At 50.1% G+C, this 23,741-nt stretch overlaps 1 protein-coding gene across 11 annotated transcripts in view; it reads right to left on the bottom strand.

Moving 5' to 3' along the window:
• Positions 1-23,741, bottom strand: part of LOC136359607 (sodium/calcium exchanger 1) — a 93,980-nt gene that overhangs the window by 5,285 nt on the left and 64,954 nt on the right. Inside the window, exons 2-8 of one of the 11 annotated variants that reach the window (XM_066316392.1) lie at positions 6,888-6,994; positions 4,318-4,338; positions 3,541-3,558; positions 3,416-3,430; positions 2,740-2,808; positions 1,814-1,944; positions 1,101-1,200 (exon numbers count right to left, since the gene is read on the bottom strand). In XM_066316392.1, the coding sequence (XP_066172489.1) occupies positions 1,101-1,200; positions 1,814-1,944; positions 2,740-2,808; positions 3,416-3,430; positions 3,541-3,558; positions 4,318-4,338; positions 6,888-6,994 (461 nt within the window). Of the gene's footprint in view, positions 1-1,100; positions 1,201-1,813; positions 1,963-2,739; positions 2,809-3,415; positions 3,431-3,540; positions 3,559-4,317; positions 4,339-6,444; positions 6,549-6,887; positions 6,995-23,741 lie in introns of all 11 variants that reach the window. The other 10 variants (XM_066316394.1, XM_066316393.1, XM_066316396.1 and 7 more) reach the window with 10 other exon arrangements.

The raw sequence follows: 23,741 nt of genomic DNA on the forward strand, positions 1-23,741 counted from the left end.
AGCAAGGATTGTCTTGCATGATAAGTTCATGCTGAATCCAAAATAATGGGAGGCTCTTGCCTGGAGGCTCTGAGGAGAGCTGTGCTACAAGAGGAGGGATCACAATCTGAGGAGAAAGCTGCTGCACTGAGTCCTGCCCTTGCTTTCCAGAGGCAGAGGGTAAATGGCACTGCCATCATTTTTAATTACCTGGTGCTGGGCAGAGGTTACCTTGTACAGCAGAGTTAGAGGTAGGAAGCTGAGTGCTCCCCCATGCATTTCAGTGCACAGTTAGCCAAATGAGAGGCAATTGCCTTCCCCAGGGATTTAATTCCAGCTGGTTGATTTTGCCCTGATGCATGTGCACACAGCCCAGGCTGGGCTGTGCAGTTGTAACATCCAGCCAGCAAGTAATAGTGTTTCCAGCTGTTAAAACAACATCTGGAGGAGACCTTCTTTCTTTCTTCTTCCACATACATGGGAACAATAATATATCCTGTACTGGGCACGCTGGTAAACACGGCACCTCTGAGAACTGTACAACAGGGCATTTGAGGGAAACGCAATTCCCCAAGGGAGGGAAGATAAGATCACACAGGATCTGCTTCAACCACAGACACCATGTGCTGCTGCAGCTACCGGGCTGCTCAGCCATAATCCTTCAGCCACAGCAGGAGTTCCAGAAAGAAGGGCAAATTTTGGCTCGCAGAGGGTGGCTGCCTTCAGGGCTTGTACCCTCACTGTCACCTTGTCCTCACCACAGAGGCACAGGGAGAACCAGGGAAGGGGAGCACTGTTGCTTCCCACCAGCACCATTTGTGCCACCCTGCATTTGCTCACTGTGCCCCCCTCCTAGCTCTCTCCCACCGAGCTGACTCTCTGCCTTCCGCCGTCTGCTGCCAGCCAAGGCGTTGCTTCCCGCAGAAGGTTTCCTACACACGACACAAGGTGCCCTCACAAAAGGCTTCGATCGGCTGCCTTATTTATGCAGAGGCTGTAAATAACTCTGCCACCTGTTTTGCCTCCTGCTGCTCCACTCCAGCCCGTGTTAGTGAGGCAGCCAAGGCGAGCTGGGAGCGAGGTGTGGTCGTAATTCACCCGGAGCCGTGGCCCAAACTCACCCGCGCTGACAGTAATGGCCTCAATGAACTGCTCCCTCCAGCTGTTTGTGCCAACCACCAGGGCCAGGTTCGTCTTCTTAATGAGCTTGTCCACCGTGTTCTGTGGAGGGAGATGCAGAGAATTAGGGGCTGGAGACATTGAGCTCAAACTCAGCAGTGCCAGTGCTTACGGCCGTGTGTTTGTGCAATGAGCTCAGCAGATTTTAAGCTTCAGAGTGCCAGCAGCAAACCCCAATGTCAGCTCTTGCAATTCCCTTCGCTGCTGCTAAAAAAGACCTTTGGAAACCTGCTCATGGATGGGAGTTTGAACTACTTTAAGGGTGGCCTGTTACATTTTTATACTACAGAAAAATGGAACAGATAAAGCAGTGGCCAGTTTTCAGCTCTTGGCCTGGCACATGCATCCAAGACAGCTGAGCTGCACATGCATCACCTGCATTTGGGGTTATTTGCACTGGAAGTGCTGGGCTTGGGGCTCACTCAAGGCTGCCTTGAGCAGGACCAGTGTGCAGAACTCACTGTGAGAACAGGGTCATGTTTTAAAGTAGCCTGCAGCACTCCAGATCCCAGTCCCTGTTCTGTGTGTGATTCCACACCCAGCCTCGCTTTGCTCCGGTACCATCAGCATGTGCCTCCCAGGGCTGGGCAAACCCACAAGGAGGCTCCTCAGCCGGGGGGGGAGGAAGAAGAGGGATGCAGGATGTGAACAGTACCTTGAACTCATAGGATTCCTCGATGATGATCTCGAGTTTGGTGTGCTCCCCCAGCACTGGGCGCCCCATCTCTGCGATCCGACGCTCCTCCTCCTCCTTGCTGGTCAGGGGCTGCTTCTCTTCATTCTCCTCTGCAAAGCAAAGAGCCCCTGGGTGAACCAGGCCCAGCTGGTCACATCTGGCTTCCTGGCAGAGGGGGAGGGCAGGAGGCCTCCAGGTGGGAGCACGAGTGACAGAACAGTGGAGAAGGAGCAACAGACAGGATAGTTTTATGGAATGCTACCAAGAGGTCTGCAGCTCACCCAGCCTCAGCAGGAGTCCTGCTCATCCTGGAGCTGGGGAATAGCTTATTTTTTGGGAATTGCTGCCTTTCCCTCAGGGATGCTGGGAAGGGATCAGCACTGAGGCTGCTCCATTCCCCAGCACTCCAGGTCTGCACTGAGGAACGGGCAGGGCAATTCCACCAGCCTATTCCAACAGGAGAGCACCGTGAGCAGTCCCAGGGCTGAGACACACACGAGATCTTGGCTCTGCCTCCTCCTGAGCAGGGCTCTGCCTGGGAGAGGGGCTGGCAGCCAGTGCCTGCGGTGGTGGCCAGGCTGGAGGAAACAGCACAGATGTAAAAAGCCATCCACAGGCCAATGCCTGGCCCCAAACACTAAAAGGGGAGGCAGCAAAGGGACTATGAGATCAGTGAAGCAGGTCTGCACCTCCACTGTCATCTGTGCAACCTCTGGGGTATGGGGACTGTGGGCAGCACGCCCTTTGTCACTGTCCCCTGTGCAGACCACCCTGCTCTCCCTTCCAGCCCACCTAAGGAATGGGCAGGAGAACATCAGGGCTAAAAAGGACTGGGGTAAATCTGTCAGGAGGCAAAGACCCCAGTCGGTCCACGTGAGACTGACATGGTGCCACACCACAGGTACCTTGGATGGAGACCACGGTGCAAGGAAGAGGATGATCTCTAGCCTGGACCTTCCTGAAGACAGGTTTGCCTATCAAAGTGACCATCAGGAGATGAGCAGGGGACACTGCACACACTGCACACGCTGCCCCCGTGCAGTTAGTGAACTCCACTCCCATGTCACACGGGGTTAGTGCTGTTCCCTGCCTGGCTGCCCCTGGCCGGCTCAGGTGGCACTGAGGTGCCAAAAGCCCTTCTCCTGCTGCACACCAGAGAGACCCACCTCGGAGCCTCCTAAACCTGGATTATGTCCCCAGGGCTCCTGGGGGGTGGCTCTGCAGCATGTGGGACACAGGACCTTCTGTGCTGTGTTGTTCCCTGAATGAGGGGGACTTGGCTGGCTCCTGGCAGATGGACCAGCCCTGCTGCTGGAAGGGCAGGGGCTGCACATCTGAAACAGCCGTGGGCTCCTGCACCTCCTGCAGCGCTCGGGCACCCAGCTCAGGCCTGGGAAGGGAGGGAAGAGCCCTCTGTGCACAGGGAGGGGACAACTGGATCAGATGGGGAATCCCACCCTGCTCCAAGGCATGGAGGGGGTGGCAGGTCAGCCTCCCTGAGGTGGGGTTAAAGGTGTGTGGCAGGCAGAGCACTCTGTGAGGGGACAGGGTGTTAACGGGACCGGCTCAGCGCCTGCTTACCATTCCAGAGTTTCCCTCCAGGACAGAACAAACAGCAAAGAGGAAACCAAGAGGAAAGAGCAGGGTGAGCATATGGCCATTAAGAGAAAGGAACAGGGGGACAGGGGAGGAGTAGAAATCCATACCTGTGATGGTGAAGCCACCTAGATGAAACCAAAAATAAGAAAAAGGGAGAGAGAGAGAGAGAGAATAAATGAGGATTAGTGTTTGCACATCAACACAGGCATGGTGCTCCTTCCCTGCCCCAGTGTGGACACGGGGCCCCAGGGATAGTGTGGGGAGACCTGAACACAGGCTTTTCAACCCACGTCTGCAAGCTGCCACCCCTTGCTGTCCAATATGTGCTGTGGAAGGGGTAAAGGCTGCCCTGGGGCTGTGGGTGCTTTGGGGAATGAGGGTGGCTTTGCTTCCCTCCCCAGCTGCCCTACCCTGGAGGTGGCCAGCAAGGAAATTCAAAGGGTGCTTTGGCTCTAAGTCTCCCCAAGACAGAAGGCAAAGTTTGTACTGTCTCTTCAAAAAGGGCTTCCTGTCCAGCTACAAGCATCCCTAAAGGGAATCCCTAAATCAGAACAGCCAGGAAATCATGTTTCTGCCACACCAGTTTTGAGGTGATGGGTTAATTTGTGTGGCACAGGTTTGTACCTCAGGGCACTGGCAGGTTGACTCTGGCTGTAACAGCACCACCCTCCCAAAAATGCTCCTTGCACCACCTCTAAATATCAGTGATTTTGGGGCTCTACTCTCAGGAAAGATGGGGCATCAGGTACCTGAGCTTACTTAAACAGTGCTGACCACCCTAAAAGAGAATGCTGTGAGCAAAGGAAAACATCAAGCAGAATTGACTGTCCTCCAAAAAATACACAAACCAGAGCAATGGAAAGGAGAAATGAATGCGCGCTTACCAAGCTCATTCAACAACAGGGCTGTGAAGGAGACAGAGACAAACACAGAAGAAAAGTAAATGAATAATGAAATCAAAAGGGATATCCACAGAAAGACACCAGATCCCAGGGCAGAGGTTTCAGATCTGTAAAGCTGCAGGATACCATTAGTGTTAAGAGCAAGACACTAAACAGAAATGTTTCATGGGATCGTGGACTTAAAATAAAAACCACTGCAGACATGGGGTGGATGTGGGATTAAAAGACACACTCCAAAAATTCATTTTCCCCCCCTTTGAATTGTATGTGCAAGATCTTCCATTGGCCTGGGAGGCAGTTCTGCCCTGGGGGGGACACAAGATGTCCCATGTGCAGCAGCTTCTGGCTTTGACCTCCTCCAGCTGCCTGATGGGGAGCAATGGCTCTGGCGGCAGCTGCACTTTTGGCACAGACAGTGAGAGGAGAAAAGTCTGTGGCAAGGCTTGGCTCAAGTTGTTCATCATTTTAGATCTCCAAAACAAGAGAAAAAGCCTCTCCCTCAGTGCCCTGGTGGATCTTGGGCCCCACCACAGCCCAGGGGTGATGTTTCAGAGCTGCCCTCATATCTCTGAGTGCACTGCTCCTCCTGCCCTGCTGCTCCTTGTACCAAACCAAGTACAAAGAAACAAGTTAAAAAAAACCAAAAAAAACCAAAAAAAAACCAACTAAAAATATTCAAATAAAAGTTGCATGGCCAAAGCAGCAAATAGCAACTTTAAACAGTCCTTTAAAGTTTTGTCTTGTCTTCCACCCAGCGAGCTGGCAAGCCTGAGCTTCTCTCAGGTTTCCCCAGTTATCTTTGTGACCAGGAAAATGAGAACTTTTTTTCCTTTTATTTTTAGAGAAAAAATTCCAGCTGGGATCTCCAGAGCTGGGACCACAGTTTTTAAACCTTGGATCTGGAAAGCTTGTTTGCTCCTGCTGGGCTTGCAAGGCTGAGCCCACACTGGCCCCTGTGGGCAAGGACGGAGCTGCTGAGCTGTGTCATCCACGTGTAACTTCATCCTGGCACTGCTGTCCATGCTCCACAGATGCCACCAGTGCCATTTAATGACACAGATCTCACCTGCAGTGCCTGAGTCGTGCCAGTGTCTGACTTTGCAGCCCAGCTTTTGTTAGGTAGTCAGGTAAGCCAGCAGAGAAGCTGATGGAGGGGACGATGCAGCTGCCTTAGCACCTGAGCTGAAGGGAAGTGTGGAGTGTGGGGACCACTGAAGGCACTCCCTGTTCTGATCAAATAAATGTTACAGCCTAATGCCTGCTGCAGGGAGAGCTGATGTCCCAGAAACTAGAAAGCAGCTCCAAGGCAGACAGACCAAATCTCCTGCAAAGGCTTTAATAATGGTCCATCTCATAAAGAACTCTAAAACTGCTTCTTGCTCAGTCACCAGCAGTGTGCAGGACCAGCTACTGCCATTAATCCTCACTTAATTTTCTAGCAGAAAAAAAAATGCATGGGGAAAATAGGTGAACTCTGTCTTTTTTGGGAAGTTCAGGATTTGGTTTAGAAATGTGATGAAAGAGGAAATTGTTTTTATTATTCCTGTGAGAAGCTATTATCCAATGCAGAGCCATGAAACTTCATTTGAGCATAACCTGATTTACCTAAACTGATTGCATCTCATGGCATTACCTACTTGGGCTGTGATTTTTGTCTATTTTGGGATCCCAGTGCCAGCACAAAAAAGGCTAAAATTACTGCTCTGGCCACGCATTTTATTTCGAGCGGAAGCCGCTTTATCTTCTGATAAAAATGATGCAGTGCTGCCCTTTTCACTTGTCGAGGCTGGCTGTTCTCTTTGATTAAGTGAAGGTGGAGCTGCAGCTCAGCAGGGCAGAGTTCCCAAAACGCCTCTGAGGGCTGGGGATGCTCCTGCCCAGGTGCTCTGGGGTGGTCCCAGGAGCACTCCTGGCTCCCTGAGCGCGGTGGAGTCCTCTCCAAAAGAAAGAGGAAAGGGAACAGAGCAAAAAGGTGCAGCGGCCAAGCTTCAGAGGAGGAAGGGCAGACGGGCCAGGAGGCAAAGAGCGAGGAGAAAGGAGTGTGAGAGTAGGGAGACACAGAGAGAGCGGCAGCGTCTCGAGAGCTTGGCCTGGTTTTTACTCTCACACCTTTCACTCCTCGTCGTAGCCACACCGGGTCCCCAAGCACAAGGAAGAAACTGCACTCTTTCTCATACTCCTCACGGTCAAGTACTCTAAGGGTAATGAATTTCCTGTGGGAACACAAGACAAAGGCAAACACATGATTGGCGTCGCACGCACGCATGCAGGTCACGTCCGCCCGTGGTGCTGACAGAGATGGTTGGGTGGGGGAAAAGGGGCTGCACATCCCCCTCGGGACCTGTGGGGAAGGGCAGGAGCATCCTCCCCACCTGACCTTGCCTTGGGTGGCCTGGGGGACAGGCTGTGTGCAGGGGGGACGGGGTGGGGGGCCTTGCTCCTGCCCTTTTCCATAGGCACGGGGGATGTGAGCTCGGTGTTGCAGGTGCCAGACATGAGTGAGCCAGACAGGGACACACAGGCTGGGCTGGGCCCCAGAGCACATCCCCCACCTTTCTTCTCACTCATCTCCACCAGCCGGGGCTCCCCGATCTCTAGGTAGAAGGTCTTGTTTTTCTCATACTCCTCATCATCTATCACCTTGATTGATATCGTTTTGCTGGAACAGAGAAGAAGAAATAGAGGTTCAAGAGTAAGGGGGGAAAAGGGAGGAGGAGCAGGGAGCAGAACAGGAGCAGGAGAGGGAGGTAGAGGAGGAGGGTGGGAAGAGCAGGAGGAGGGAGCTGTGGACAGAAAACAGTGGCTTTGGTGGCACAGGAGGGACAGCACAGTCGAAAGCAAAGGGCAGGAGCTGATGGGCCAAGCTTGCCTCCCTCAGGACGGGCACGGGGCACAGAGCACCTGCAGGTGCCATGTCACAGAAACACCCAGCTGTAGCCCTGGTTTTCTGCCTGACCTGTTTTGGTTTTCCGAAATTCTTTTCCCAGGGAATTTTCTGTAAACAAGAGACGTGTTTTTGTAACTGTATTATGTTCACATTCTTTCCCTAGGAGGGACTTCTTGATGTCCTTCTGCTCTGACCAATGGGATTGAAGAGGTTTGTCTTTGTTTCACCAACCAAGAATTGCTCTGTGTAGAACAGTATAAAAGGGAGACACATCCCAAAAATAGAGGAGTCATTTCCAGCCTTCTGAAGTCAGGGTCTTGTGTTGTAAAACAGCATCACGCAACACTGGCCATGACACAGCCTGGGCCTGTGCTAAGGCACCCCACACCCCCAGCAGGCGCTTCCAAATAGGGAAAGAGCTTCAGTTTACCTTCAGACATTTTAAGAAGTTTAACTAGAAAGTTCTGTGCCCATCCCATTGTAATTGGCTCAGGGCCAAGTGATAAGCACCTTTTGGACCTTGTCACCGTTCTTCAAATCCTGTATCTCTCCTTACTGGCAGCAGGCCAGGTTGTCCCTCCTAAAACATTCAGTATTTAGGAAGGAGCACAAAGGAAGGAGAGGCTTTTTGGAGTGTTTCTAGCAGGCTGTCAGAGGTTTCCTCCAACACCTATGCACAGCTTTGATTTTCTTTTCTGTCACGTTTGTTATTTTGTTATTTTTCCTTATTAAACCTTTTGCTTTACAAAACCCCTCTGAAGATCAGCCTGGCTGATTAATGTCAGCCACTTCTCTGCACAGGCTGGACCCTGAGAGACTGACACATTTACACGTGGTTTATAAGACTCTGACCACGTATTAACCCGTGTCATGGGCCAACCTCTCCCAGAGGTGTCTTGGCAAGTCCCTTTCCAAACCCCTGTGGTACAGAACAGCCCCCTGACAGCTGGCACACATTCCATGGGCACCAGCACTGGGAAGCAGTGTGGCCCAAGCCCCTGGAAGCATGATGCTCAGTCTTGGGCATGGGAGAGGCTCTGTGTGCCCAGGCTCAGCAGATTCATGAACAACATCATGATCAGCTGCTCTGTTTGGCCTCTGGAGGCTCTGATTTACAGGCTTGAAAGGGCTCTTGGAGTCAGGACTTTTTTCTGTGAAGGGAATGCAAAGCTAAAATGGCCTTTTTGGTCAGGGCAGGCACGTGGAAAACTTCACTGATGGTAGGATTTTAGTTCTTCAATTTCACTTTACGAGACAAGCCTTCAAGGTTTATTCCTCTCCCATTAGAGAGCTGAGCAGCAATTCCCTCTCACACGACCCTGGGGTTGCTGAATTTGCCCCAGAACATCACCAGGCCAGGTCTAAAGGCAGAGCCACTGCTCAGAGCACAGCCACGAGCACACCCCACAGAAGCTGAAAGCCTCACAGGAGGCTGTGGCCACCAGGAGACAGATCTGCTTCTGGAGCCACCCAATCAAGTACAAATTGCTCTTCCAGGTGAAAAAAAAAATATTAGCACAGAAGTTTTTCAGCTCTTTTCAGGGACTCACAGGAATGCCCAGCTGAAAGCTGCTCACCAGGAGGTGACCAAACGTGGGCTGATGGACCTGTGCTGGTCCTTCCTGACAGTGCAAAGTCATTGCAAAGACGTCATAAATGCATATTACATTGTTGGCTTTTTGCAAGTATTAAAATAAATATTATACGTGTAGTGGTAAAATAGCTCTGCAGTTTTTATTTCTGCAATTAACCAAATTAAGCATAGTCGTCATAGTTAATAGAGTGCATTTAAACTGTCTGCTTAGCTAAGTAACATCCAGTAAACATTTAATAAAGACCCTAGTACTAACAGGCCAACTATCAAACACCTACCACCTATAAAAAGTACAGACCAAAGCCCAAACTAAAAGTAATAAAAAAACCCAAATTAAAACCACAGCCACAAAACAGGCATGCTCTAAAAAAACAAACCTAAAGAGAAGCCATGCAAAACAGTTCCTAAAATATTAAAAATTAATTGGTAGAAAAGTATAAATATGCATAATAATCTATAAATATGCAACAGACTAATATGATAGAAAAAACATTTAAAAATATTTCCAAAAAGACTGTGTGCTCTTGGCTAAATGCCAAGCACCCAATCGTTTTAATCCTTTACTTTATTTCTGCCTCCTATTACACGTATTTTATTATTATTATTATTTCAATTTTACCAAAAAAAATAAACCTTATTTTCCACAAAAGACAACAGGGACAGAAATCCAGTGACTTCTGCTCCTCCCTGGAGGCTCTGCTCACTGCCCTGGCACTGCTGTGGGGACAGGACCTGCTCTGGTCTCTCCTCTTGATCCACACAAGAAATAAGAAGGAGCAACAGCACAGAAGAAAAAGCCAAGGAATGATTGTAGTCCTGGGTTTGCTTTCCCCCCACAGCCACCTGACAGCCCTGTGCATGCTTTTAGCCAAACCAGCTTTTTGCTCCCTCCTTGCCCGAGCCTGACCTCTCTGCCTTTCAAAGACCGGTTTCCCATCCCATCCCTGCTCCTCTTGTGTTTTCCACCAGCACCGGCCGAAGCTGCCCCAAGGCTGCTCCAAGAGATGATGAAGGAGGTTCTGCTGCTCCTGGCAGGTCCCAGCACTGAAAACCCCATCAGCGTGGAAGGAAGCCACGCTCTAGGGGAGTGAGGCTGAGGTCACCCTGCCATGATTTCTGGCTTTCTCCTGGCCCTGCACATCTGCACTGGCCACCCAGAGCCCCTCTGCTCAGCTCACAAGTGTTTGGCAGCCCAGGCAACATTTTTGACTCGAGGGTAAACACCTCAAGCACTCGGAGGGAGCAGCCAGGGTGATTTCTTGTGCTGTTTGCTGTGAGTCAGAAGCGTATTAAGTTTGCCCTTCATGCTTTTAATGAAACCATTTACTCAAGAGCAAGTGATGGCTGTGAAAAGTGTAACAATGCAGCACAGCTCACAGCGTAATTGTATTTCATAATGAATATCTGTAATCATTTGTTCAGTTTGTAATTATTGCTGCGAAAGGTTTGTACATAGGAAAAAATGGTTACCAGGCAGGCAGCTGAGCTTGCTTAGCGTTGATGAGTTAGGGGAAATTATCATGTATTAAAAACTAATGAAGGATATAAAAATGCTCTCAGTTAAGCTTTCAGAGAGAACCTGATGGAATTACCAGAATGGCACAATTTCAGAAACATTACTAACAAAATCAATAATTTTCCTGACAGCTCCTATTAAAATGTACACTGCATCCTGGCCTCATGCAGGAAAAGTCCCCTCAGGAAAGTTAATTAAGAGAGGTGCCTTCTCAAATTCTGAGGGCAGCAGAGACATCAAGACATAAACTTCCTGTGGGTGTACTCTGGCTTGCCATGTGTGGCACGCCTCAAAGCCCCACAGAATAATTCTCCCTCACAAAAAGAAATCTGTGAGCCAGTTAAAAAAAAAAAAAAACATAAATTTCTGATGCTTAGATACACCACCAACAGGACTTCACTGAATAAAGCAGAATACTGGGGCTTTAAGTGCCACTGCCAGGAGGTGGTGGTGTTCTGCAGATTTCCAAGGGCTCATTCCAGGCTGGGAACCAGTGCCCTGTGCTGGGTAGACTCGTGCACCGCTGCTGTTTTCTGCTGCCTGAACTGCTGGGAACACGGGCAGGCAGAACAAATGGCAACTCGGCTCTCTGGGTGGATTTTCAATCAGCAAAAACTGCTGAGGCGAATTTGTCCCTGGGATGAGACTGCAATCCTGGAGGAAAGGATTACCTCCTTAATGGTGTTTGAGGAACAGCAAGGGTGTGAAAATAACACAGGCTATTCTGAGCTCCATCACAGCCTCCTGCCTGCTCCAAAAACCCCCTTCCCAGGGTCCTGCACACGCCTGGCAGGGCTCGGCCAGTGCAAAGGAGGAGGGCAACTGCAAGATTTACCCTGCATCAGAGTAAGCAGGCACTGATGTCCCCTGCTCCTGCTGGAGCCTTCCACGTGTCTCCTGTTTGTCACTCCTTTCCCAGGCTGTGCTGGGGCTGTGAGGATGTGGGAGGGTGTGTGCAGCATCCTCCCCATGGGCTTTCCCTGCATTCCAGGACCGAGCTGGGAATGAGGGGGAGCATGGGCAGAGGCAGGATGGCTGCCTGAGGCTCACAGAGCTGATGCCTTGAGTTTTGTCTTTCATGTCTTTCAGATTCTGTGCTGCCTTTTATTGAGTGCTCTCTCTTCACAGAGCAGGGACACAAAACAAATCCTTCTCCTGCTGCACACCAAGGACAAATTTCAGCCCCAAAAGAACAGACAAGGGTGGGCTGGAGGGAGGAACAAGAAGGATGGGACCTCACAGCCTGGAGCTGGAATGGGACAATTCAACCCCAAGATGCAAATGGACCAACACTTATAAAAATGTAAGACTTTGTGACCATTTGTCCATTTTGTGCCCATTTTGTGTCCACCTTGGGTGTAGCCCTGGTCAGGCCCTGTCCTGCCCAAGGTGGATCCTGGAGGCCTTTCAATAAATCCCTACTTTATTCTCCAGCTCTGTCCAGTCTCTGTTCCAGGTCTTTCCAAGACATCAGGGCAATCACAGCACTGTCTCTGCAGCATCTCAGCTCCCTGCCCCTGGGATTTCCCAGCTGGACACAGCAGAATGGGGAGGCCAAACAGCACAAGCACCTTCTGAAATTTGCATTTAAGATCTCTCCTTGTGGCTCAGGGGCTCCTTCAGGACAAGCTGTGATAGTGCATAACAGAAAACCAAAGGGACACTGATCAGCACCCTGAAACCCCTCCTCCTGCATCACTGTAGGGCCAGGATCTAGGGGTCCTAAATCCACAAGACAGAGGAGGAAAACACAAAGGATTAAAGCGAAAGATCAATCAGCCTCTAAGCCATTACACATTTGTTCACTTCATGGGAATCTGGGGTCAACATAGAATATATTTCCAAGCTGACCCTTCTAGAGAGAGGCCAAGAAGCAGCTTTGAACTGGGGCTGTCAGTGCCGAGGGCATCGGCAGGCAGCTCTGGAAAGGTTCAGGCAGGACATGCTGGAGGACGGGACATCATCCAGGACACCTCCTGGCAGGGCCAGATCTCCTGGAGAAGAGATGTCCCAAGCCCAGCACTCACTTCCTGAGCTCCCTTTCAGAACCACAGTCATGCCAGAGCTGGAACGGCCAAGCAATTCTGCACACAGTCATTAACTGGTGTCTGCAGTGGGCCAGGAGAACAATAACCTCTAAACCTGCTGTTGGAGCAGTCAGTGACAAGCTTGCCCATGAGAGCAGGCTGCTGTCTGCACAGACACTTGTTCCTGAGTCAACAGAGGGAATGATGCACTTCTGCAGCTTGTCACCCATCCAGCTGATCCACTGATCACCCAGCAGAGCCACAGGAGCAGCTTGGAGGATGTCCAGCTGCAGATTCACAGCTGCAGCACCCAGTCTGAGCAGTCAGCAGTGGTTGTGCTGCCCAAACCTGGTGCTGATATCCCAGGAGAGCAGCACTTCCCACCCAGAGGGACATCAGTGACAGTGAGGAAACAGCCAGGAGGGACACATGTTCTGGAGGTGACATTGCACAGCCACATCCATCGGGCTGCCTGTCCCAGCATGAGCTCCCAGAGCCCCCAGAACCCTGCCACACTAATTCCTCACACGTCTGCCTGTCAGCCAGTCACTTAATTAGTGAAATTAGAGCTCACTATGAGAGACGGGCACGTGGTACAGCTGATGCCTTAGGAAGGCTGAGCTGGAACAGAGACTGGACAGAGCTGGAGAACAAAGTAGGGATTTATTGAAAGGCCTCCAGGATCCACCTTGGGCAGGACAGGGTCTGACCAGGGCTACACCCAAGGTGGACACAAAATGGGCACAAAATGGACAAATGGTCACAAAGTCTTACATTGTTATAAGTTTTGGTCCATTTGCATCTTGGGGTTGAATTGTCCCATTCCAGCTCCAGGCTGTGAGGTCCCATCCTTCTTGTTCCTCCCTCCAGCCCACCCTTGTTTGTGCTTTTGGGGCTGAAAGTTGTCCTTGGTGTGCAGCAGGAGAAGGATTTGTTTTATGTCCCTGCTCTGAATGTGAGGCTCAGAACTGCACCCCTGGGCAGCACAGAATCTGAAAAACATGAAAGATAAATCTTAAGGCTTCATGGGAAGCTCCCAGTCTCACACAGCTCATGTGGTCACTGGGCTCTGGGCAGTGCCTGTGCACTGGGCTTCGGGGCAAGTAAACTCCCAAATCATCATCATCATCATCATCATCATCATCATCATCATCATCACAGCCAGGCACCACCTGAGCCAGAGGGCAGGGCCACATAAATGGGCCCCAGTCACAGTGAGGAGCCTGGACCAGCCCCTGGGCATGGTTGGAACCAAGAGCAGCTTTCCTGCTCAAATTCCTGACAGATACCTAAAGAAGGAAGTTGCTTGTGGCTGGGAAGGAGAAGGAGGTGATGGGGCTTTTCTTCCACCAGATGACAACAAAATTGCCCCTTAGGGTGAGGAAGTGGCAGCCTCATGTCCAGAGAGACACCCAGGTCTGTGGTGGAGGTGTTTGTCCCAGCCACAGGGCATGTGTGGTGACACCTGCTCAGCCAGCACAGGGACAAACCTTCCTGAGGAACAGAGCAAGGGCAAAAATGGGTCAGATTATGTGAAAGACCTTGTGCTTTTAGCTGTTGATTTTGTGAAAGACACATGCTTTTAGCTGTTCAGCAGTGGTCTTTGACAGAGGAGAGGGTTCATCAGGGTTTGTGTCCCTGCTGATGGGTTCCCATCGGTGTAAGATGTCCCATGAGTCACCCACGCAGGATGCTTTGCTGAACCAAGCCTTGCTGACATGAAATGTCTGTACTTAATGAAAATTTTGCCTGCAGCACACTGCAAACATGACAGGGAGGGAGAAGGAAAACCTGCCTGAAACGAAGCATGACGCATGCTTTGGGAAGGATGGATGTGAGCTGATCTGATGTGGCAGCTTGGTTTGCTGGTCCAGCAGCACAGGTCTGCACGGGGCTTCACAGCCCAATGCTTCCCAAAACCCACGGAGCACACCAGCTTGGACACTGCCAACAAGGGGAGGGCAAAGAGGAAATGCTCCCTCTGTACCTTCCCCCCACTTCTGGAGCCAAAATTCATCTGGCTGCTCTCATTTTCTTGTGTGCCCCGCACCTCTTCCCCCAAGGCCTCCCGAATCAGTCAGACCACAGGGCCGTGTTGTCATTTCCATGTCTGCACAAACCAACTGCTCCCCTGGCCTCGGGATGTGCTGGGTTTAAATGACAACATACGGCTCAAACACATAACACCAGAGCATCCCGAGCATCACCACCAGGAAAAGCCTGGAAAAAGATCCAGCCTGCTCCTCCTTGGCCTTGCAGAAACACAAGGCAGGAGAGGTGGTCTGCAGAGGCAGGAAGACTGAGGGCTGCTGCTGCTCGAATGGCTGGGAGAAGACAGGCACAGCTGATGCTCAGCGTCTCAGAAAATACATTTTTAGGAGCAGCGATTGCCAGGTAAGATGATTCCACATGCCAGACTGAATGCTGCTTGACTCTTCCTCCTAGGAAGAGCATATTGAGAGGGATTTGTCAGATCAGGAATGTTTTTCTGGCGAATCCTCAATGTTTGCTCTGATGTGACTGTGAATTCTGTGCTCTGACTAATGCTCTTCTTCATCCATCTGCCAGTGTCACATCCTGCAAGGGACCAGCTGGGCAAAGATGAATGGCACTCTCTTGATCTGCCCCAAACCAGTGCCTGAGCCTTTGGCCACCCTTAAATGTCTCCACAGCTCCAGTTTCCACGGCTCTGGGTGTGGTGACACCTGGACTAAACTGTTTTTCCTGCTTTTCCCCAATCTCATTGCCTGGCTAGTGATTATGATCCTCAGTTCCTAAAGCTCTCAGAATTCCTGCTGGAGGCAGGATCCCTGAGGGATCAGACAGGAGAGACCCCTCTCCATCAGTGTCTGCAGCTCCAAGGACAGCTTGCACAGAGTGCAATACCACTGATGACTGGGAGGGAGAACACGTTGGATGTGGTTGATCAAAACCACCCCCCGCAGCAATTACTTAAGGTACCTAGGAAAGCTGACAGAGTGGAAATAACTTCTCCCCTGGCCGTGCACAGCCCTGCCCATGCCAGCTCAAAACTGCATTAGTCCTGAAAAATCCAGCCTGTGCTGCAAGCCAAAGATTCACTGCTCAGGGCTCAGCCCAGCCCAACATCCTTGCTCAGTACAAAACCCTGCAAATCCCACTTCTAAGTCTCCAGAGCCAAAATCTGGCATTTCCCCCCAGGCTGCCCTTCTGGGATTTTCTCTGCACTGACCTGGCTGGGCAGGCAGGTAAATAAGGGGACAGAAACTTGGCACACAGCTGCTTCTTGCACCCAAACACACATCCAGCTTTTCTTTGCAGCCACGTTCGCCCCCCCCCCCCCCCCCCCCCCACCCCATGGCAATAATTGCTGTCACCTTTGAAATAAATACGAGTTGTTCTTCCCCCTGTGCACCTGGATGGTTGCCATGACAATGCTCCTCAAACAGAAGACATCACTCTTATTTAAATGGCTTTTGGCCTCCACAAAATGAATTTCAACGAGAAACTGCCAGCAAAAAAAAAAAAATATTAAAAGGGCGTTTCTGCAGTTCTGTAAATCATTTAGGGAACTTTGCTGAGTTAAACCTGATTAAACAAAACCGTGGGGACCACCGGAAATAACTGGTCAGTGTCTAACAGCATGGCTTCAGCATCAGGAGTCAGGATTCAAGGAAGCCCAGAACACACGTGCTGTGCATGAACTGCTCCAGCACTGCCCCTACAGCAAGGCTTTGTGTCCTGGCAGTGTTTCCCTCTCAGGGAAGGCACATTTCAATTCCTGCTGACCTGGCTTTCAGGGAGAGGGAGAATTTCCCTTCTTATTTGGGGAGACACTTGACAAGGAGCCTTGATTGTGCCCTGCCACTCTGCCAGGGCTGCTGACAGCCAGCCCTGCTGCTGGAAAAGCAGCTGCACATGGGAAAAGGAGGAGAAGACGAGGGATGCTCAGTGACAGCAGAGGGCACGCCACAAAAATTCAAAGGGCAAACATCAATGCAGAATGAGCAGGTCAGCTTTCAAGAGCAGCATCCACCGTCACTTTAGCTCCATGCACAGCCAGGCCTGTGTCTGATTCCTCTGATTTGATGGCTGGCCCCAAAGATCAGCCCTGCTCTTGCAGACACTCCTCTGAAATTCCTAGTGTGGTGACGCAGCAGCAGGATCAAGTCCTCCTGATGGTGTGGCAGGAATAAACCCATGGCCATCCCCACATTTATCATCCCTTGCCCAGTGAAGGACGTGAGGGACTGATTTCAAGCCTTGGGCAGCAGACTCCCACTGAACTTTTATTAAAAGGAGTTGTAAGTTCTCCTCTGTCAGGGTTCTAGGGAGGCTCAAGCGGGATGCTCACGTTTCAGGGATTTAAGTGACTGGATGCAGACTTCATCCTGACTCCCTTTGCCAAGCCCCCTGTGCTGGGACAGTATCAGAGGTTACTGATGGTACAGAAGATGTCTGGGTCCCAGCTGTGATGTGAAATGCTGTCACTGTACAGGCTTGAAACATCAGGGATGCTCATTTCTGAAGACCATCAGCCAAGCTCAGAGCTACAGCCCAGTGCCTTGCCAGGCTGTCACCATGCCACAGGGCAAGCCCTGCCAGGGAGGTGATGCAGATCCTGCACCCTTGTCCTTTCTATCCAGATAGAAGCTCAGATAATGCCCCATAAAGTGTTCAGGCACCCCCAGAGAGGGGCTGCTGCTGGGACAGAGCTGCCTTAAGCAGGGACACAATTGAGTCAACAGATGACCCAAAAATCTCAAGTCTGCACATAAATCCATCACTTTATGGGTTACAACTGCTGTTTTCATCCTTTGGGGATGGCTCTGGCCAAGGAAAAACATGTGCTAGGGTTGAGTGCCAGCAGTGGGGTTTTTGTCTCCAGCCCAGCAAACCTTCACACTGCTTGGTACTTGTTTGGTCGGTTGGTTTTTCCCCTCATCTTCCTTTTCAATGACTTCCATCTCCAGATGAAAAAAGTGTGCGGATGAGATGGGATTTCCCCCTGCTTCTTCAGACACCTGCAGGTCTTTAGGAATTGCCAGGGGTTAATGCCCTTACCCCCAAAGAAACTGGGGGTGTTAATGGTCCAAAACTGAAGGACCCCAAGGAGTCATTCCCTGCCCCTACTGAAGGGTTTTGCCACTCTGGTGGCTGCAGCATCCTGACAAGGGTCATCCCAATGGAGTTTCCCTGCTGCTGGACACTCTGGAAGTCAGGAGCATGCAGACAACTTTGAGAGTCAGCATTCACGCTGTGACTGACACACCACAACCATTTCTTTGGTGTAAACCAAACAATTTATTTGATTTACTGCCAAATAAATGAAGCTGTGTGAAATACGTCCCTGTCAGCTGAAACTCTGAGCACAAACACCCTTTGGAAGAGACACCAGGCATCCTGAAGTCCCCAGGGGGATCCATGGGGTTAAAGCCTGTGGTGGGAGCACAAAAGCAAACCCAGGTTTGCCAAGGATCCCTCCCAGTGCTGAGATAGGCAGGGAACCAATCCGGTGAGGAGCATGAAAAAATCCTGCTTCTGTCTCCAGTTACCAAGGAGATTGTTCAAACAAAGCTAAAATAAGAGGAACCAAGTGGCCAAGAGAGACATGGGAGTGGAGGAGCACATGAATGCTTTGTGATGGCTTTTGCTGGGCTCAGCCTTGGCCAGCAGCTCTTCCCCTCTTCCTAGGGGAAAGCGTCCATATTTTGGTTTGCATGTACCTGTGGAAATGGCCAAGAGCTTTTGAAAATGGCAATTTTTAAGAGTCCCTGCCCACAGAGGTTTCAGCCACGTGCCAGCCCCATTTTAGGCAATTCTGGCAGCAGGACACAGCTCTCCACGGCCTCAGCCTGGACCTGTGTGTTCAGGTTCTCACAGGAGGTCTCCCTGTGGGACCAAACTAAATCCAGCTGTGTGTAGGGCCAAAAATCCCACCCTTTGTGGCCAGCTCAGCAGCCCCAGTGCCTGTGAGATTAGAGGGTTGGCAGATCCATGGAACACGGGATGGAAAAGTCCTGCTGCAGAGCCCCGTGGACACACACACGCTGGGTTTGCTCCTGTGACAGTCACAGGATCACAGAATCATCCAGGTTGGAGAAGGCAGCTGAGATCATGGAGATCCACCACCAAAGGTCAGAAGAGAAAGCACCACCAGGCTGTACATGAGGACAGGACTTTCTCCAGCCCCACCTCAGGCCTCAGGTCCAGCTGCACATTTCTCCCGTGCTGGGAACTGCAGATGTTCCGTGGAAGTGGCAATTCCCACACAACCCCCAGAGTCTGTAAGCTGCTTTCCATCCCCTCTGCAACGCTCAGCTGAGACAAGGAGAGGGAAAACTTCCCAGCTGCTGTTTCTCCAGCAGATCCTCAGCTCTTACACATGCTCATCCGGATGCCTGATGCAGTCAGGGCTGTGAGTTAAAGGCACTGCCTGTTGTTAAGCCTGCCCACGACTTTCCACTATTTTAGAGTCTGTCTCAGCTGCCTGGGGCTTTGCCAGACTTTAGCCATTCAGAAGGAAACTTTCCATGTAGAGTGGCCACTGCTGAGAGAGTAATAAAAAGCTCCACCGTCTCAGCTTTGAGGAAAAAAAAAATTAAATGCTGCTCTGCCCATGCAAACATTTTTTCCCCAAACACTATATTGAGTAATTCTCTCTCCCTTATGCTTTGCTGCAGAGGATGAAACTTAGCAGAAGGATCTCTCTCTAGTGCTCAGGATGTGCCAATTTGCTTAAATTAGACCAAGTCCTAAGACTCTAAAAACTTGCAAAACGCGTAGGCTTCTTCAAACTGGCAGCTCAACAAAGTCTTGGAAGATTGAATCTGCTCTGGAAATACTCCATCCTTGCCCAGTGCCAAACCTGCTTTTGCACAGGCTGTGCCCTCAGCAGGGCTTTTCCTGTGCCTGGGAGCTGCTGGGGAGCTGTGGCAGCAACAGGAAGGATGGCTTGGCCTGGGTGCCTGAGAAATTCCCCAGCCATTCCTCTCCTCCTCCTCCTCCTCTTCCTCCTTTACTGCTGGCCTCTGAGCTGAATGTCTCCAGGCACATGGACCCTGCACCACAGACCTCACACCTTGCTGCAAGCATGACAGGCTCTCTGCAGGATTTTTGGTACCCTCCTGACCAGGCTGTGCAGGTAAATGATGAAACTTGCTGGGACACAGACACTTCTCACACTCAGCCTGGGATCTGCAGGGGATGATTCTCCTTTTTCTGTCCATCCCCATCCCACTAAGCTTGGCTTAGTGAGGCAGGGCTGCTGGGGAAAGGTGGAGTTTAACTCTGTGCTAGGCTGGGTGGGTAGAACCTGTTCCTTGTGTTTCATTCTCTGGCTGCAGGTGGAGTAATGCTCCCAAAAAAAACCCCTGCTGCTCCTGGGAAGGGGCAACTGAAATACCAGAAGACTTAGAAGCATTGAAACCACAAAGAAGTGGGAATGCACCTCAGTGTTGTGCTTGGGACTTTCTCCCTGGCGTGGGCTTGGTGGGAACCACTGGGATGGTTTAGGAAAAATGGTTTTCCAAGGAGTCCCCCCAGTGCAAAGTGGGGGATAGGAAAAGAGAGAGAGAAAGGCATGAGTCCCTTTTGGCTCCAGGACAATGCAGTATTATAAAAGTAGCTTTTAAGGAGGGTTCTAAAGACACATTCAAGGAAACTGTAGTGAAGTGTAGTAAGAAGAAACCAAATTGACCAAAACAACCAGCCAGGAAATACAAGTTGCCTTTTTGTATCTCGCCCCTCTTCCTCTCTGACGCCAATTTGCTCTCCCTTCAAGCATGGACAAGCGCTGTTGTGGGGCTATTAAAGCTCTCACAGGCCAGAATGAAAGCTCAGCTGGAGACTCCATTCAAAGGCAGGCTGAGGTACCCTTCCAAAGGCTCAGCAGTGTCGCCTCCTGCTGTCACCCACCCCATCAATTCACATCAGCTCCTCAGGACATCTCCTTTCCCATTGCGTATGGGCACGCCGAACTGACCTACTCTGCTCAGGTGGGGACTCTCGAGCTGCCACACACCACTCAGTTTTATTTCCCCCCAGAGCTCACATTTTGAGCTGTTTAGATTAAATTAAACCCTGACCCCAGCAAGGCTCTGGCACGGTGAGTGATGCTGGAGTGTGATGGGCCAGAAGCTGCCGGAGCACCCCAAAAGGCTCAGCCTGCTGGAACCCAGTTGGATTTCTCCTTGCTTCAATCTGCTGCATTTCAAAAGGAAAGGGGAAGATCTCAGCGGGATCAGGAGAACCAGAGTGAGCCCCAACTCTGCGTGCTCAGGGCTCATGTGCTCACTGAGCCCAGGGGCAGCTGCAGCAGCCCTGGAGCCCTCCCTGGACGTGGGCATTTGTTCAGGGCTGCTGCTTCACCCCAGAGCAGCCTTTGCATCAGCAAAAGCCTCTGATTTTATTGGCACTAGTCAGGGAAGATGTCAGGGCATGGGAAAAAAAAAATAAGCAAACCCCTAAACCTTAAGAATTTGGAATGGTGCTGCATTTTCTGAGAGAGATTGTCAATTTTCTGCCTTCTTTTCTGAGAGCTAGACAATGTATCAAAGAACATTTTTGGGGGTTTTTTGTTTGTTTGGGTTTTTTTTAAGTTTTGGTTTGATTTTTTTTAATTTTTATTTTAAGAACCCTCCAGCAATGGTCTTTATTTTTTTCCAATTCACAGCTGCCAGGGAGCCTGGAGGATTACTCTGCACAGAGCTATAAAGGATGCCCCATATTAATGATTGCTTTCACTGATCTTCGGAGGAAAATTCCAGAGCGACTCGTGAGGATGAGATTTCCATTTCCACATCTCAAATAAACAGCTGCACGTCAAAAATCCTAGAAACGGGCAGGAAAAAAAAATGCTTTCCATCTCCCAGAACCCCAGATAAAAATGCCCAAGGTATATTCCAAGTTGACAGCGATTTGGGTGCAAGAAGAAAAGCAGCGAACAAAACCGATTTCCAGCTGAAGAGCAGAGAACCCTGCACCACCTCCTCGGGCAGGGGGGACACCCCAGCTTTTCCAGGGGGCAGAAAATGCCCTTGTTTCCCACCTGGAACAGCCGTGCCACAAAAACCATCAGAGGGAGGCCAGTTTGGAAGCTGAAGGCAGTGAGGTTTATGCCAGATTTGTAGAAAATTTGGGTGCAGGCAGTGATCCCTCTGTGTTTGCCAGTCACAGTCAGCTCAGTGTCCCTGGCACCCGCCCTATTTGTGTCCCACAAATAGCAGGACCATGTATATTTAATAGGCACAGGCACAGCCCGCAGGCACTTGCAGCCTCCTTCCTGCCTTGGGTTGCTTTGCCTTTTAAAGTCCAGAGTTCCCCTTCTGCAATTCCTGACCACCAGGTGAGGGTTTGTATATTCATAAATTTTGGACATGATTTAAACATTGTTTTAGACTTTAGGTGTTTCTGTTTAATTGTAACTTTTCTCCCCCACTATTCTTTCTTGCAAATAAATCTTTCCAGGAGCTCTACCGAGTCCCAAGTCTCTTGATAACAGAGGCAATAAATCCTTCTTTCTGGAGATTTTTGGTGTCATTGCTGTTTTCTCTATCCAGATAAGATAATGTGAAGAATTTCTTAATTGTCTCTTTTACCCCTTTTTGAACTAGTAACAGAAAGTATATGTATACTAGTTATAGCTTAAAAATTATATTTATCACACTACTAAAAAAGACTGTATTAATACAGCATAACTTTCTAACACAACACATATAATATTCACTTTAATATTTGCATAAGCCAGTCGTATAAAACGTATTTATAACGCTGTGAACACAGTGTGTGTAGAAGAGCAGTGCCACCAGCAGCACAAACCTCTTTGCTGACGTGATGGGGTTTACACACACCATGGATTTTGTCCTTTATCAGGCCTCCTCTATCCACTCTGTTATTCATGATCCCAACCTCGTTTTCTCCAACTGCAGGGAAAGCCAAGAGCTAATCAGGATGGGTAATTTTGGGGCTGGCACCCTTCACCCTCCAGCACACCACGGGGATACACTGGGTGCCAGAGGAGCCAGGATTTCCATTCCATGGTTGTTACAAGCTGGAGAAAAATGAGCAATATCCAGGCAAATCAGGACCAGCTGTGAAAACTGCAGCCATTGGGGGAGAAAAAAAAAAATTGACAAGCCTGTAGGGCTTCCCCTTTTCCAGCATGTTGATAGCTGCAGGAAACAGGCACTTTTTAAAGTTTTCACAACTGGGTTTCAGGAGGGCCCATCAGCCTCACTAAATATAATATTTCACTCTGTGAGCCGTTATTTATTTATTTCTCTTGGCCCTGCTGTCCCCACAAAGCTGCCTGGAAGTGAGGAAACTTGGCCTCAGACTGAAGCAATGCTCTGGATCTGCAAGCCAAAGGAAAACCGAAGTCAGGTTAAAAATATGCACATATTTTTGTGCATATATATATATATATTTGTGATTGCTCTTTGTGGCAAGGGTTTGGGATTTTTTTTTTCCCTTTCCACAGAGCTGCAGGAAGGCCGTGGCAAACAAGAGAAAGAAAGCTGGGAAGTGAGGGATGTGCAAGGCCTGTTTGAGCTGTTTGTAGCTGTTTATGAAATAAAGACCTTTGCACAAAATCCCTGTATGGATGCTCCCAAACGAGGTGCCACCCAAATTTGGTGGGTGCCTTCAGGTGCCAGTTCATTTCTCACTCTCTCCACTGAAGCTGTTGGCTTCAGCTACACGCTTGGATCACAAGTGGGTTTGTCCAGCTCCTCCACAAGAATATTAAAAGTGCTCAGATGCCTCAGAGGGAAGGAAAATGACTGACTTTGGAGCTGGCTGTGCACACCAGCCATTTGCACCAATCTGCATGAAATTTGCATTTCATCACTAATCCCTGCTCAAACATGTGGAAAACACCGTTTCCATCAGCTGACTGTGGGCAAACCAAGTAACCTCTCTCCCAGTTTTGTGGCAGTGACCTTCAGTGACCCAGCATCAGAAATGACATCAATTGCCACTTGGATGGCCTGGGCTTTTCCCAGAAAAGCCAAGGCAGCCTGAAGACACCAGGACACTCTGCTCTGCCCAGCCACTCTCCTCTGGTTCCCTCTCCCTTGCAGTGACAATTTCTTCTAGGGAAAGAGGCACAGGACTCATCCCAGTGCTTCTGATGTTGACTCTTATCCATAGCACAGCGTCATGAGCTGTGAGCTCTAACCTGCAAGGTAGGAAACGGAGGTGCCTCTAACTCTTCCCAAGGTTATTTACGTGATAATTACCCAATAACGAGGTGACACCTCTATTATTTATACTTTTGACCCAATAATTGACCACTCAAGGTCTGCAATGTGGGCCTTTTCAGCCAAGTGAAAACCACCTGAAAACAAGAAGAAGGTGAAGGAGAAGGACTTAGACAACACCTCAGATATTAGAACCCCTCCA

This window comes from Sylvia atricapilla, chromosome 3, assembly GCF_009819655.1.
Source record: "Sylvia atricapilla isolate bSylAtr1 chromosome 3, bSylAtr1.pri, whole genome shotgun sequence".
In the NCBI taxonomy this organism is placed as follows: Eukaryota; Metazoa; Chordata; class Aves; order Passeriformes; family Sylviidae; genus Sylvia; species Sylvia atricapilla.